The 17,102-nt window shown below is 40.2% G+C and overlaps 1 protein-coding gene across 3 annotated transcripts; it reads left to right on the top strand.

Moving 5' to 3' along the window:
- The first annotated feature begins 3,469 nt into the window (after nt 1-3,469).
- Nucleotides 3,470-16,730, top strand: Flrt3 (fibronectin leucine rich transmembrane protein 3). Of its 3 annotated transcripts, XM_050124929.1 has the most exons (3): nt 3,470-3,702; nt 11,668-11,868; nt 13,331-16,730. In XM_050124929.1, the coding sequence occupies exon 3, from the start codon at nt 13,373-13,375 to the stop codon at nt 15,320-15,322; it is 1,950 nt and encodes a 649-aa protein (XP_049980886.1). In that variant the 5' UTR covers nt 3,470-3,702; nt 11,668-11,868; nt 13,331-13,372; the 3' UTR covers nt 15,323-16,730. The 3 variants fall into 3 exon arrangements, with proteins under 3 accessions (XP_049980886.1, XP_049980887.1, XP_049980888.1); XM_050124930.1 differs by lacking the exon at nt 11,668-11,868; XM_050124931.1 differs by lacking the exons at nt 3,470-3,702; nt 11,668-11,868 and adding an exon at nt 11,910-12,403.
- Nucleotides 16,731-17,102: the final 372 nt, after the last annotated feature.

Raw genomic sequence — 17,102 nt, 5'->3', positions numbered from 1 at the left:
TTTTATTCTCATTGCTAGCCTCAAGGGACAGACGATCATCAGCAATGTTTCTAACCTAAATAAACTTTGATGTGTCCCTAAGATTTAATCTCAAAATATCACAGGCAAAGGTGGTTTGGGATCATCTACAGTAGCAGAGTCTTTTACAAGGCAGCCAATGAGGCTCTGTGATTAGGAAGATAGCCTAGGTATAGGCAAGTTAGGAGACCTGGATGGAATGATCCCTGTGTAAAAGTGATCTGCAAGAGGGTGGGGGCACTTTTTATTTTTCCACCTGAATACACACGAAAATGGAAGAGCCTAGAAAACCTGATTCCAAATGTAATGTCCCCTAATTTTGAAAAGGGAACACCTCTTCTCACACAGAAAAACAAACTCCTGATGGGGCAAGTTGCAACTGTCCCCCGGCTCTCTAAACCTAGGATGTTATCCAAGTGGTCCATTTCCAGTCTGGTAGTTTCCTTTCTGAAACACATCTTCTCAGGAACAAGTTTAGATTTGTGGACCAGCTTACAAAACAGAAGGAAATGCAAAGTAACAACAAATATCTTTCACCCAAAAGGTCTTGTAGGGCTCAACTAGACTTTTAGGTCCGGGGAACACGAATTCCTGTGATGTAAGAAGACAGGAACCAATCTTCTACCTCCACTGCACTCCCATTAGCTTGGCATGACACTCTGCATACAGAACAACTCCAAGAGAAATGTGAAACCTGTAAAAACCACTTTATTGGCCTCGTCCTACCAACACTGAATAACACTTCTTTCTCCCCCATGCCCAAATGCCCCCACCTTAGTAAGAGCAGCTATGACTTTGCTAGGCAGCTACTATGAGTCATGCTGTGAGCTAATAAACTCAGAAACATTAAGTGATTTGTCTATAGTCATGTGGCAGAGCCCAAGAGAGAGCCCAGATCAACAGAAGACGGAAGACACTGAAACCCATTTGTTTAGCCTCGGCTGCCCTCCACACCACACACATACTTTGAGTCTGTCCTGCTGTGAGACTCCAGTCCCGCCCTTCACATCACAGCCTACAGGGTATCATAGGGAAAGCTGCTTAGTCTCCCCCTCCTTCAACAAGTCAACCATCACTTTAGACTCCTTTAGGATACATAGTTAGGGAAGCAATCTGAACTAACTCTCGACATTTTAACCTTGCTAGAGGTGGTGCACAAAGTAGTCACGTGAGCAGGTGACAAAGTAAGTTCACCTGAAACTAGCAGGAATTGGACACACCCACCCACCTCTGCGCTTGCACCACAGTGTATATGTCTAGCACCTGTGAGAATGCTAAGCCTGAAGACTAGAGTTTGGACTCCGGCATTTACATGGTGGAAGCAAAAAACTGATTCCTGTAAATTGCTTTCTGATCTCCACACTTACATCATAACGTATGTGTGTGTGTGTGTGTGTGTGTGTATTCTCCTAACCCCCACATACAAACAAGGACATGTAATTTAAATTTAAAAAGAGCATATATGTTTGTAAAAGGGAAGATGACAATGAAGGTTCTATTAAGACTTGCCTTTAAAGTTACATTCTTGACAATCTCTTGCATGCTGCTGCATTTTAATTCACAGCTTGGGGGAGGGTGTGTGCAGAATACGTAATTGGTATTCAATAAATTCTTGCTGCCTTTATTTCCCAGGAGATGAAAGCAAAGCGCAGAGCAGGTAATGTGAGGTCATATGACAAATGGCCGCCTAGGGAATGAAATCCCGGAGCACCCAGCTCCCAGGCCAGCCTGCTTTCCTTTAGACACCTAGAACACAAACTGCCCATTTATCTTTCTTTCTTGTTGAAGCCTTTCAGGCAGCTGAATGTAGACAGAACTGATTAAATATGGATATAAGCCCACAGGAATTTGGTCAGGCAAAAATTTCCTTTTTAAATAGAATCGACTCTCATCTGAAAGTGGCTTCTAGAAAGAACTATTTCAAGAAATAATTTAATCCAGGTGTTTGATTTGCAGTAACTGAAAACAACCCATCTATTCCTGGGAGGTTATCAGTAACTCTCCTACTTTCCTTGTCTCCAAAAAAAAAAAAAAAATATGCAGCAGCCACCTCTGAGCTTAACCTGCACTAACCTAACCCTTCTCAGAAACTGGCTTTCCAATGAATGTTAAAATGCTAAAAGTCCTACTTTCAACCTCTGGGTCAGTCCTCAGAAGTCAGCGAAAGAGAAAGAGCAATTGTAGAGCAATAGGTGTCAGCGCAAGTCTTCTCAAGGGTTCCCTTCACCTTCCACTCGGATAGCACCCAGGCTTGGAGGGGAATGCCAAAGGTCAAACAGCTACCAGACACACATATAAACTAAATGAAGCTTATAAGGGAATATCAACACACTCCCGAGACAGATAACTAGCCTTCAGAGACAAACAGAGAATTTCCCAGAATGCATAAAGTCATAAGCTTGTAAGAATCAAGCAAATAAAGACATTAAAAGAAATGGCCATTTGGGTAAATATAGAAACAAGTCCCTTCATTTAAATCCACTGCCTTAGGGGGAAATGCACAAGTCCAAAGTAGCTGTTGACCAAACAACCAGAAAACTGATGACAAAGGTATACCTGGAAATTAAAGTCTTAAAACCCCATTAATGAGGCCAAGAAATCTCAGTGTCTTGCAACTGTCAATATTTATTCCGGCACTCAAGTTAAAATAATTTAATCCTGGCAAAACCATCTCTAACAGATATTCTAAGATGATGGTGACTGAACCGATGTTCACGGTAGCAAAGAGCGTAAGAAAAAGATTCTAGTTAGTCTTAAACCTTTCTTTTAGGGAACTCTCTTAAATATAAGTAATTATATCAACTTAGTTCTAAAGTAGATGTGTGTACTTAGGCACACACGTAAGTTGGCTCTCTAGTAGTAGGTGAAACCTGCTTCCTTATGTAAACTTTCATAAGAGAAGAAACCCTTTCTACTTCCCAGGAAGACTGCTTTCTTCAATATTTTTATCTTTCTCCTATCCCCATTACCTTTCTTGTATGTAAATCATCATTTGAACCAGGTTGCCATCCATTTACATCAAAAATAACTATCAGTTGGGATTGCCATCCTCCATTCTCCACAGTTCTAACACTCCTGTAGCATAATGAAAATAAGCTGGCTTCTATTAACTTATCTTCAGTACAGATGGCTTGGACAGGAGACACCTGTTCCCTACTGTGATCTTGCAAATATCCTTCTCGCACGCGTGTGTCTTTTTCTGAGTGTGCTACCACTACCTAGTCGTAGTAAACTTTAGGGTATGCTTAGAGTCTGAGGGGCTGCCTACAAACCAAATGGCATCTCGGCTTTGGCAAGCTGGACGGCTCATTTCGGCTTCTCTCACCCCCTCTAGCGTTGGCAAAGCTCATCTGTCTGATTATCCAGTTACCTCACTGAACAAGAGCCGGGCTAAGTCCTGCCCACCTATGACATCACCCCCTTCCTCAACCACTGCGAGGTGAAGCTTTAAACTTCAGACTTGGAGGTGGGCTGCGCGCAGTCAACTGGATGCTCTCGCGCGCAGTCCTCAGCGCAGGAGTGATCTGAAGCGGGACCGGCTTAGGCTGCAGCTGCTCTGGCTTTGTGTGCATTGGATGCCGCGCTCCGCAGACGGGGGAGGATTTTTACTTCAACTCACGGGCTATGGAATTACAGCTGTAGCAGCAGGGTATAAAGGACTGCTTTTTTCCCCCCGTCTTCCTGGTAAGTGTTTTCTATGCTTTTTTTTTTTTTTTTTCTTATCATTGTCCCAGAAACTTCGCTCGCTGTTACTCTCTAGAAAGAAATGATTTACTGGGTTCCATGAGGAATCCAAGTAGCCACCTTTGCTCCGTCAGCAAGACTAGCAAAGATGTGCGTGCAAGCCAGCTAGGGAAAGTCTGCCTAAATAGCCAAATGTGAGAAGTTTCTTACAACCTTATAGCGTTAAGAATAATAATAAATAGCTCCCCTCTGTTTTAAGCAATTGCTATCGGCACGAAGCTTTACGGAAAACTGGAAGCTGGAAAGTTGAGTGTTTGAGATAGAGTAGGAGGCAGATTTTTTTTTTCTCCTCTACAAAAGCGAAAGGTCGCTAACTTGGTGTGTACCGTATGTGTGGTATGATCACCAATCGCTGTTCTTATAACAGTGAAAGAAAATCGATAATCCCTCAGCCCATGAGCACGCAGTACATGGAAAGCATACATCTTGCTCCCAGCCAGCAAGCTGCCCTGGGAGAGAACAAGATGCCTCCGTGGAGGATTAACAGCTACACCTAGATCTGAAAGCTTGCTCCGCTTATCCTGCCACCGCTCCTTCGGGCATTTCAGGCTCGGGAATCTCAACTAAGTAAATGCAACTCAGAGTCTCTGGCCAAATCATATCCCCAGTCTAGGAGAATGCCAAAATCAATCCATCGCTTGGGCAAGTGTAGAATGTGACCAGCATAGTAACTGGGTAAGTCCACTCGGAAAATCTAACAAAGATCACCCTGGAAGCTGGTGCTTGATGTATGCTGTGAGGGTAGCCGGGGAGCAAAGCCTAGAGTCATCCTCAAATGCCAAAGGCTGAGCAGCCCTTCACTTGCAGCTCGCTGTGGGAAATCTTATATCGAAACAAATGCATCTAGACTATAAAGCTTCCAGAAGGTATCTGCTGGAAAATAAGGTGTTTTTCCATAAATTATGTCTGAAACATAAAGGTAAAGAGTGCAACAGGCCCATCTTGTCTCCACGTTGGGAGGGGGGCTTATTCGTTTAGACTTAAAAGGAAATTGAAAATGTGGGCATTTCTCAATGAGAAAATCAAATGGTTTTAATAATTAGTTATTTTAATTGCTCTCAGTAAATCTATGCCTCAAAATGCACACGTTGGCTATGTGTGCATTAGGATGCAATAACATGATTAGAGCCATGAAAAGTGCTTTAGCTGTAGCGATTCCTTCCTTCATCCCTAACTGCATGAGAATCCCCTGACCAGCGTAAACAGAAAAGGATGAACCTGTCCGCTCTCAGGCTAGAATCACTTGAGCTTGACTCACACTGACAGGTGACTGACACCCATCTCTTTGAAAATGAGTGAAGAAATTAATCCTTTAAAAGTATAACAAAAATATTATTATGAAAATATTAGCAATCATAGTATGTTATGACTATGCAAAGATTGGTTATACAACTTAGCTTCAAATATATGTGTATATGGATATACATACATACATACAATTATATATTTGTCACCCTCAAATGAAGAAAACGGTTAAAAATGTCAGTGCATGTGTTTAAATTTTTTAAAAAATCACTATATTCTTCTAATAGAGAACTCCCAAGGGTCAGAAAAGGTATTAGCAAATGAATAAACATGATGAATTCATTAATAGGGTATTCCAATAGTAGCATTGATTGGTTATTAATTGGGCTTTTTGTTTCTCTGCACACCCCTTTTAAAATTGATTCTGGTTAGGTTTGAATGCCAATTAAACAATTCCTGACTTTAATGTTTACGAAATATATAACTGGGCAGCAAATAAAGTTTTTACAAAAATTTAAAAAGGTTACAAAACAAAACAGAAAATTTGTCATAACTAAATGTGGCAGCTAATAGAAGCTATGTTTCTTTTGCTTTCAAGTGTTAATTAAGGAGTCTCCGATTCTATCAAAACTTTTCAGAGCTAAATGAAGCAGTGTGAAATAGATTTGGTTGAAATCTTGTGGCTGTCAGACTTTGTTAGAGAGCTATTAATTATCTTTACCCCAGTTTCTTCTCTGGCTATATTGCCCAATCAAATAGAAACTCCAATTATACTCAGCGTCTCCTGCCTAGGGACACAAGACCCTAATGAACGTTCAGTCCCTCCAGATGAAAAATACAATTAGCAGCTTTAAACATGCAAGCGCAAGCAATGCAGATTTTCCCCTGTGCTTTTCTTGGCCACACATCCCAAGGCTTTCTCCTCTCTCAATCTTGGTTATTTTGAACAATTTAAAACCCAACAGATATTAGTGGCTGAAGGAAGGTATACGCCTTATTTTAATATTATATGAATGTTTCTTTCTTGTACTTTAGTTACGATCAGCTTATGTTCATATGAATGCTGAATTAAATCTGGTCATTTAAATAATATTTAGTTGAGAGTTGCCATTTCAGTTGGTCTCAGCCCTCTTCCCTTTTAAAGGTGGGTGGGCTGCACAACAAAGAACGTGATTAATGGCAAAACCTAAAGCTAACTTAAAAATTCTGAATAAACCCTTTCTACGTTCTCTTATTCATACCGATTCTGTAAAAAGCATTATAAATAGTTGTTTCGTGTCAAATGAGGAGCACCATAAATGAAGTCAGGGAGGGAAATAGGATTCCGTGAATTTTCAAAAGCCTTGACTCCTCCCCCTTCTCTCCCAGCTCCCCATCCCGCCCACCCCCACCTTTTGCCCCAGAGGCCTTCACTGTTCTCAACGGGAGGCTTTGTTGTAATTAAACCAGGGAAAGACTGGCCAGCAGCAGCCAACATCTGACTTGCGGCTTCTGCAAGCAGTGTTCTGGTAGAGTGTACCACCCCCCAGCGGGCAAAACTCAACAGTAAATTTCTCAGCAATATCCGCGCTCAGAACGGCATTCACTCCTCAGAGCAGAAAAGGGATGTTTCTTGGCTTCTTCTAACATGCCACCGTTACAGGTTTTCTAAAAGTCAACAAACCGATTTCCAACCAAGAGATGGTTGGTTAGCAAACTGTTTTCCAGGAAAGGACCCTTCCTTTTATAAAACAAATTAGGTATATTCCTTTCACAAAGCACTTTCGAAATGCAGATCAACGTAACTAAATTTGTCTAAACATCACAATGATATAGACAGTTTTGAAAGCCACCTTATACTTCAGAAGGGGGACCTTTCAGGGCTTAAGTTTTATCCATTAGCAAGAATCCACGGAATAGATGTTAAGGAGAAATGCATGAAATATAATTTAGTCAATAGGTAACGTGCCTTTGATTTGTATAGTCTGCCTCCCACCTCTAAATCAAGTGTCAGGAATGTATGAGCAGCTCTTCCCAGGTATTAGTTCACTCAAAGGAGGAGAGCAAAAATTGATTTCATTTGCTGAGACAATGACAGCTTTTGTTCTTTCGCTTCACGTGCACAAGTTGCCGTGGCAACTTTGAAGAGAACACCCGCAGACCACGTCTGGTTAAGCACCACTTTCTAACGTGTGGATTAATCAGCTTTATGTGTTGTTGGTTTTCCTCCCCTTCGTCTAGTTTAAATCAATAAATATCTCAGGCAGACATGAAGAAGCAATGTGTTTTATGATTTTAGATGGTCTCCCTAGCCAGAACAGAGACTGCCACACCGTCGGCTCAAAGAAAGAGTTGTCCAACTAGCGCATGGCAATTTAAAGGCTAGGAAGGTAAAGCAGGTTGGACTCGCACCCTGGAAGTGAAATGTTAGGTTTGCAGTGTCAGTTTTTTGGTGTAATACAGGCAGGCATACTTTCCAGTACAGCGAGGCAAATGTCAGCACAAACTCGAAGCACACCCGGGCCTCCAGCCCTGGGCCACTCAGCTCCACTCTCAGTTGTCCCCTCCTTCATCTGGGTCTTAGGTCTCTAATTCATTTAGTCTGGCGTGAATATCGTGAAAGGAAGAGCCTGTGGTGTGATAAAAGGGAACACCCCATCTTTTTGTCTTAAAGATGCTTCATTTCCCTTTACACACAAACTAAATGAAGCAAAGGCAGGACTAAGATTCATTTATAACAAACTCGGCGGGGAAATCCTTTTCTGCTTTGGAACTTTTTATCCCCTGTTTTGTATAAATGAAATGAAACCTTCCTCGTGTCAGAAAAGAGTCTGGACAAAACCAAGGGTGAAAAGGCATGCTTGCTTCCCCGCCTCTCAGCAAAGCCTGCAGACTTGGGAGTCTCAGGAGGAGAGGGCGAGGGCCTTCGGCTTGCCTGCATTAAACAAAGGAATTGGGACCTTCCTGAAATCCGATGATTGTGGAAAATGTAACTACCAGACAGGATGCATAGAAAGCATTTTGCTGTCACTCTTAACTAACCTGATGGAGTCCAGTTTTCCAGTTTCACCATGTATCCAGCTCGCTTGAAATGCTGTTTCTTGCTGCAGAATCATTGCAATTCACAGGTTGCTCATTAGGTGAACAATTTTCACCTTCATAAACAAATGACTTCCCTAATACGCGAGATGCTGCTTGTGTCCATTCCGGTTTAGCTAGAAACACTCACAAACATGGACAGGCTTGCTGAAGCACGTATCTTTTTCAATATCAGGGTTTTACTTAAAATAATGCAGCCAACATTGATTGTGAATTCTAAATGCCATCTTACTTTTAAAATTAATATTTTTAAAAAGTTTCTGCCATTAAGAAATCACTCTGTGAGGCAAACCAATAAATCAGAACTCAAATCTCACATTAACTTGACATAGATTTTCTTTAGAGGGTTCTGGTCCAACAAGTTAAATCAAAAGCAACTTGAATAGAAGGTAGCAAACCCAAGGTTTGGGAAGTTCGTTATTGTCACATGCCTAACTTTAAGCTAAATTATATCCTTAAAAATCTAAGAAATACCTCCTCATTCAAATGCTTTCTCCGATAGAAGAAATCCTGTAAACATGTACATTGCATCAAGTTCTTGATTTTACTTAAAAGTCGGTGTCTTATTGAGAAACAACTTATTAATATGTATTAGTTTTCATAATGTATCTCCAAAGAATAGCATCTTTACCTATTCATGTACTTTCTTTGATATAAGGAAAAATTAGACACTTTAGACTGAGTTGGGGTTATAAACCATTATTATTTTTTTTAATTTTGAAAAGAAATAATCGAAAGATGATTTGGAAATCGATTTCACCGGTAAGGTGAGCATGCTTTTCCTGTAGCTGGGGTTTAAGTGTTAAATCTGTGATGATGCCATTACAAATACTTTTAGAATACATCACTAAGTATCAGAGCCCCATTTACGTTATCCCCCGTTACCCCAGTAGCAATGTTTTTTCTAGAGCACCGATTGCTTTCTGTTTAGAAGCAATGGCCTTTTTCAAGCCCAGCCACACAGAAGGATCTGAAGCCAGGGCTGAGGCACTGGCCACAGTGCCCATTGGCAGTGCTGGTCATTTTGCTTTTCCTCATTCACGTTCAGCTACATGGTCAATGTCTGTGACTATGGGGATGCAGCTCAGAAACCAAGTGTAGGTACGGGAGTTGGATTGCTTATAATACAGAAACCATTATGACTTTAATTATGCCAAAAATCCCTATTTAGCACTACAACGTGAAATATGAAGGGGGTATAAATTCATATAAAATGCAGCCAAGCATGAGCTGAACAGTTTTGACCTGACAGCGGCAGGGGCAAGTGAGAGGAATTGTATGAGTGTCCATTTGTCAGACTAGATTTTCTAAGAAAACAGATGAGTTTATGCTTTTGCTTTTAGTTTTCATGAAATCTGGGGAGAAGTGAGTTCTTCTTGTGATTTAGTGAGGCTGAAGGTTTTCTGTCAATTCACATTGAACGTTCGTATGAACAGCGGATGTTGAGTTTGTATATCAAACACCAGTGATAGCAAATTCCTAAGTGTAAACCAGGTAAACAGAATTAATCTGTGTTTTCACATTACTATATTTTTCCATCTCAGGTTAAAAAAGATGAGAATCAAAACATATATTATTTAAAGCCTGGTTTGGTAAAAAAAAAAAAAAAGAGAGAGAGAGAGAGATTTCTTTCTTTTTTATTTTCTTCTTTTTCTTCTTCTTTTTCTTCTTCTTTTTCCTTCTTCTTTTTAAAGCAGCTACTACAGCTATTTTATTCCCAGTCCTTATAAACGTCACACTGTGGTTTGTCCTGACTCAGAACAACCAGCCATTTTCAGATCCCATTCAGTAGATTCATCATCTATCCTCTGAAGTATGCCTTGCCTTACTGCCCCTGGAACATAAGAACTGCTTGACAATCGGTCATTTCATACAGGTTCTCACTTGTTATTTTCATAGCAGTTTTAAATTAGTTTTTTTTTTTTTTTTGGTTTTTCGAGACAGGTTAAATTAGTTTTTAATGCAACTTAACTGAAGCTATTTTCTCCTTGACTTAAAATAACATTATTTTATATGTTGGATCATTTTCAAGGCTAGAAAACATTTACAGCAAAAGTAACCTTATAGTTATAATTTTGGCAGCTTGGTTTTCCCACACTCACACACTTAGAAGGTAACATTTTATAAGCAAATACACCATTGAAATCCAGTAATAATGTGAAAGCCCTCGCATTAAACACAAACCATTTAAACTTCCCTCTGCAGGCTCTTTGCTGTATTCATGAGTCTGCTTTCTCCACTTGCCATCTGCTATTTTCAGGTTGCTTAAATTTGTGGAAAAAAAAGTGTATATTTGCCATTTTCAACTTTGTTTATTATTAATATAATCTATGATAGCATTTGTGTCTAGTGACAAACTAAAAGAAATGAGACTGTTGCAACAAACGATAGAAACATGAATTGTGGCCTTGGTTAATATACCACTCTCAGTAAATTCTGGAACAGATGCTATCCTTGTTGGATACTGGGTAGTAACTGGCAGAGAAGCAAATGATTCCTTCAGTCCTGAATCTCATGGTCAAATATCCCCATGTATCCAAATGTTCTTTATATAAGGAAGGTGCTGAATGGGTGATCCTGAGCAATGCATGCCACACTTATCCCCTTGTGCAGCCTCCTCAAATTCCTCACGAATGCTCTGTCGGATAACAGGCAAAGCTATCAACGGCTCAATTACTGGTCTTTTTAATTAAGTCTAAAGTTTTTCTTTGGAAATGAAAACTACATGTTGTGGGGGTCGGCGTGCTTGTGTTTAAACCGAGAAAAAAAGATACCTCATGTTGTCATTCTAACTAAATGACCAATGTACAGAGATGGAACAAAACAATGACCTTCCTATTTACAATATGATTTTTTTTGAAGTTCAAAGTATTAAGAGGAACTTGCAGTAGTATTCCGTTTTTGAAAGCATGGTTTAAAAGTCCTAACTGTGACTTGAACATCTATGCTCCCAAATGAACAAGAACACACGTCCTAAAATTTCCAGCTACAGGAGAGTCATGTAGGAAGGTGAGAGTGCCCACATTCTCTAGCTAGGAAGATGGAAGCACCAAACTGGGCACTGAGCAAATGAAGAGAAGAGCTCTAATGCAATGTGTTTCTTGATGATTTAAATGGTAGATAGTGTGATTTGTAAAATCATGCTCAGAAAGTACAGAGACATCACAGTGTTTCCATCAAAACCTTCGCCATTATTTCCTGTCTTTGGCATGTCCTTCTTTTAAAACATTGTATACCAGGGCATCCAAAAGTGTATTCTAACACATTAGCCTGAATTTATTTGAAAGTGTCTTACTGCTTCTTAAGTGAAATTTTGCCCTGTGTCTGACTCAGCGTGACACTAAGAAACACTTAACTATGGGAGCTATCAGGAGGATGACAATCTCATCTTTGGCTCCGACTTAATTTATATAGTTAAGTGGGAAACACAGACACAAAGAGGGCAGTCTACCACTTCCACCAGCTGTTATGATGAAAGATGTGTTGCTTAAAAGAAATAATTGCTGTTAAACCACTAGGAAAGTTCTCTCGTGGGTTAATTTTCACTGTTAATAGTATTACTTCCCCTTCCCCCTTTCACAGGAGGTGCTCAATCCTGGCCTATTTTCAGGAAGAGAAATACAAAGGAAATTTAGTGTGCTTCCTTCTCTTTCCATGAAGACTGTTTGCATTGTTTCCCTTGCTTCTTAAAAGAGACTCCACCCATCCCCATGAAACGTGACTGAAACAGAATTTCTGAGAAAGCAGCAAGAAGTACAAGAAGAAATAGCTCTTTCATAGCAGGTAACCACCCCTCAGGATGTAGCTACCGTACAGAGTTTATACTTGGATAATCCTGGAGGAAAGTAAAGGGAGGGGTAACTGCCTGGAAAACCCATTACTGCACAGTTCTTAGCATCATGCATGGCTTTCTTCATGAGGATCTGAAGTTCCTATCTCTGACCACATTGCACAGAAGAGCCAGTAAGAATTTCAAAGAGGGCAGTTTCCACTGAGGGACTTAAGCCACACAAAGGAGCCACCACACTGAAACTATCAGAGAGGAAAAAAAATTAGGACGTCATGTGTCTTACATAGTAACCGGAAGCCGAGTTGTTTCTGGCCCCTACTTTAATGAGCTTGCCCACCATGCTGAACCACAGCTGGAATGTTCATTGGCAGCCGCAAGCCTGACCCGGAGCTGTGTGCGGCATAGAATTACTTGAATAAGCAGTGAAGAACATTTCCAAGGACTAAAGAGTTTTAAAGTCCTTAGCCCCTCACCAAGAAAGTAACATGTATGCATTGGACGTAAAATTACCTAACATCGTTCAATAAGGTAGGAAAAAGCATTAAGCTATTTTATTTTCGTGCCTGAAGTTATAAAGTCTGAGTAATACCTAGAGGTGGAGAAGGGAACAACACACAGAATATCCACATAAACCTGTAAGTCATCAGCCCACGGGGAAACCTGAACCATTCTAGCTTAGAATTTGAAGACAGATAAGTGCAGTGTTAGAACACCTGGTGAGACTGAAAACAACAAAACCTGGACACACAGTATGAACTGTAACAAAGTAGGGACTGAGATGAAGAAAGGTAAGCAGGGAATGGAACTGTCCACATACACCAACTGGACACTTGAGCTGTACAATTCTTTCCCTAAAGTATTCTTTCCTACTCTTTTTTTCAGAAATGCCTTTTAAACAATATTTAATATTAATGTTTAAAAACTATTAATAACAAAAGCAAATGCTTGGCTTTACTGAGATTAAAGAACTTGGGATGCGAGTAGCTTATTATTGCAGAAGAGTGTAGGCATAGATTACACATTTCTATACTTTTGTGATCATTTGCCAAAGGAGGCGGAAACCACTGGCATATATATTATATTTAGTTATAACAAATTATATTCCTCTAAGTCAGTTTCTATGAATATTAAAGAGTTAGAAATTTGATCATCTTCATGACTTGATGAATCTGATATAAATTATAATTTAAAATATTTTTGATTATTTAATTATATTTAAAATTTTAGATAAAATGGATTTAAACATGAGTTATACATTTACATTCTAGAGATACTCAAGGTAAATAAATTATATGAGTGTGTTTATTTATTGACAGCAATGAATTCCTGGCATGCTCCTCTCTGAAAATTAAAATATTGAAATTTGCTATTGATGATTTCCATTTCCACATCTGTTCTTAAGACACTTCAGTATTCTGGCCTAATTATTTTCTATCATTTCTTACTCTGTTGTAGTAACAGAAGCTACCTGCTATAAAGACCTCAACACTGCTGACCATGATCAGTCCGGCCTGGAGCCTCTTCCTCATCGGGACTAAAATTGGACTGTTCTTCCAAGTGGCACCTCTGTCAGTTATGGCTAAATCCTGTCCATCTGTGTGTCGCTGTGATGCGGGTTTCATCTACTGTAACGATCGCTCCCTGACATCCATTCCAACGGGAATTCCGGAGGATGCTACAACACTCTACCTTCAGAACAATCAAATAAACAATGTTGGGATTCCTTCTGATTTGAAAAACTTGCTGAAAGTACAAAGAATATACCTATACCACAACAGTTTAGATGAATTTCCTACCAACCTTCCAAAGTACGTGAAAGAGTTACATTTGCAAGAGAATAACATCAGAACTATCACGTATGATTCACTTTCGAAAATTCCGTACCTGGAAGAGTTACACTTGGATGACAACTCTGTTTCTGCGGTGAGCATCGAAGAGGGAGCATTTCGAGACAGCAACTATCTGCGACTGCTTTTTCTGTCCCGCAACCACCTTAGCACAATCCCCGGGGGCTTGCCCAGGACTATAGAAGAGTTGCGCCTCGATGACAATCGCATATCAACTATCTCTTCACCCTCGCTTCACGGCCTCACAAGCCTGAAACGTCTGGTTTTAGATGGAAACTTGTTGAACAACCACGGTTTGGGGGACAAAGTTTTCTTCAATTTAGTAAACTTGACAGAACTGTCCCTGGTGCGGAATTCCTTGACAGCCGCACCTGTGAACCTTCCGGGTACAAGCCTGAGGAAGCTTTACCTTCAAGACAACCACATCAACCGGGTACCCCCACATGCTTTTTCCTATTTAAGGCAGCTGTATCGACTTGATATGTCCAATAATAACCTAAGCAATTTACCTCAGGGTATCTTTGATGATTTGGACAATATAACGCAACTGATTCTTCGCAACAACCCCTGGTATTGTGGATGCAAGATGAAATGGGTACGGGACTGGTTACAGTCGCTGCCCGTGAAGGTCAACGTGCGTGGGCTCATGTGCCAAGCTCCAGAAAAGGTTCGTGGGATGGCTATCAAGGACCTCAGTGCGGACCTGTTTGATTGTAAAGACAGTGGGATGGTGAGCACCGTTCAGATCACCACTGCAATACCTAACACAGCATATCCTGCTCAAGGACAGTGGCCAGCTCCTGTGACCAAACAGCCCGATATTAAAAACCCCAAGCTCATTAAGGATCAGAGAACTACAGGCAGCCCCGCACGAAAAACAATTTTAATTACTGTGAAGTCTGTCACCTCTGACACAATCCATATCTCCTGGAGACTCGCTCTGCCTATGACTGCTCTGCGACTCAGCTGGCTTAAACTGGGCCACAGCCCAGCGTTTGGATCTATAACAGAAACAATAGTAACAGGAGACCGCAGCGAATACTTGGTCACAGCCCTAGAACCTGACTCTCCCTATAGAGTATGCATGGTTCCCATGGAAACCAGTAACCTTTACCTGTTTGATGAAACCCCTGTTTGTATCGAGACCGAAACTGCCCCTCTTCGAATGTACAACCCCACAACCACCCTCAATCGAGAGCAAGAGAAAGAGCCTTACAAAAATCCGAATTTACCATTGGCGGCCATCATTGGTGGGGCTGTGGCCCTGGTAAGCATCGCCCTCCTGGCTCTGGTGTGTTGGTATGTGCATAGGAATGGGTCGCTGTTCTCGCGGAACTGTGCGTACAGCAAAGGAAGGAGAAGAAAGGACGACTATGCAGAAGCTGGCACCAAGAAGGACAACTCCATCCTGGAAATCAGGGAAACTTCTTTTCAGATGCTCCCCATAAGCAATGAACCCATCTCCAAGGAGGAGTTTGTAATACACACCATTTTTCCTCCGAATGGGATGAATCTGTACAAGAACAACCACAGTGAGAGCAGTAGTAACCGAAGCTACAGAGACAGTGGGATCCCAGACTCGGACCACTCGCACTCATGATGCGGGCCGCCCCACGCCAGACTGCTTTAGGGTTTTTAAACCTAAGAAAGGTGATGGCGGGAACTCCGTTCTACTGCAAAACACTGGAAAAGAGACTGAGAAAAGCAATGTACTGTACATTTGCCATATAATTTATATTTAAGAACTTTTTATTAAAAGTTTCAGATTTCAGGTTGCTGCTGCGGTTGATGTAGTGGAGATGCCTGAACACAATTCTATATTTTAGTATTTTTTAGTAATTTGTACTGTATTTTCCTTGCAGATATTGAAGTTATAAACCATTTACTTTGTGTTCTACTGAGTAAGATGACTTGTTGACTGTGAAAGTGAATTTTCTTGCTGTGTTGAACAATCAGGACTGCGTTCACATGAGATCCTTGTAGTATAAGCACAGGCCGTTTTTCACTTTGGTATTAATACAATGTAAAAAAGAAACCTGGCTGAATGAGAAAATTAATTTCAAAAGCTAGTTATGAAATAATGTTCCAACGATTAAATTTGTATTATCCCAGTGGTATTCAATAAATCAAAATATGTGACATAATGGGCAATATCAAACTTGCTGCACATCTCATTTTCCCCTAGGCAAATTAAATATCCTTAGGAAAGCTAAGCATATTTTCCGAACTGAATACAACAGCTGACATAAGAGCAATGTGAAGTCGGCTGCTAAAGCCACTGTCAGCAGAGCATCAAGAATAACAGACTTCACAGGAACAATGACGCAAGGGCAGGGGGATGTGCACTTATAAAACCATGACAACTTAGACTTGTGTAGTGTAATCAATGCATATACTAGAACTGCATCTTGATTTTTGCCTGTACCATCTAGACTCTTGAAAAATGAATCCTAAACACAGAATTGTTCGTGTTTATGATGTTTTTATTACAAAGGGATGTCTAAGAAAAATTGTCTGCTTAGTTAAGACGGTAGTGTAACCATCAGTAATTCCTCGGAGCGATCCAGAGAAAGTAGTACTTTTAAGTGAGAATTTCAAAGGAAAATAAACACTAGAAATCAAATTTAGATCTGGCTTATATGAGATGCTTTACCACTGTACATAAATATTCAATTAACTTACACAATGGTGGAGAATACTGCCCATTACTGCCACGGGTTTCCAGATATTACTTAATGGACATGTAATGTAACATTCCTTTACAGCTTCCTAATGAATTGTGAGCTATAACTTGTTTAAAAACCATACCATTTTTTTTGTTGCCATGACTTTTTTTTTCAATGACAACAACAAAAAAACCAAAGTGCATTGTACGCCCTTTGGCCAGTCTTGTATGTGCCTTGATCAAACGCTACATGTATTCAGCTTTTGAAACTCGACAAATTTTTCATACTTCCTTAAATATGAAAAATTATGGTCTTATTGCTGAATAAAACTTAAGAAAAACACACAGAATAATTGTGCTTGCTTTTGGGACTATGTTACTATCACTAAAGGTAGAAAATTGCTAGCACGTTCGTCCTAAACACCTCCCTGTATTTTTCTAGGCATAAAAATAAAAGTTGGGTTCAATAAAGAAATAGCAGGGTCATGAGGTTGTGTATCGTTTTTACTTCCAAGAGTCAGTGTTTTGTGGATAAATACATTTTTTTGGTTCCATTATACACTCAGTAGATGAAGAACTTATGACTGCTTCCAATGTCTTTTTCCTTTATGAGCGCTGTTGCCACTGTCTGTGTTGATACTTTAAGGTGGTCTTGCGAAAGCTGATTTGTCTTTTAAATATTCTTTTGGGAGAGTAAGTTGGCATTAAAGACCTG

The sequence above is a fragment of the Alexandromys fortis genome, unplaced genomic scaffold (assembly GCF_014885135.2).
Source record: "Alexandromys fortis isolate MF-2015 unplaced genomic scaffold, M_Fortis_MF-2015_v1.1 scaffold_248, whole genome shotgun sequence".
NCBI classification, from domain to species: domain Eukaryota; kingdom Metazoa; phylum Chordata; class Mammalia; order Rodentia; family Cricetidae; genus Alexandromys; species Alexandromys fortis.
Note: the sequence above shows the minus strand (reverse complement) of the source record. Positions and strands in the feature narration are given on the sequence as shown.

Bases quoted from the DNA above. Each gene is read 5' to 3' on its own strand.
- Flrt3 (XM_050124930.1), top strand. From the start codon at position 13,373: ATGATCAGTCCGGCCTGGAGCCTCTTCCTCATCGGGACTAAAATTGGA.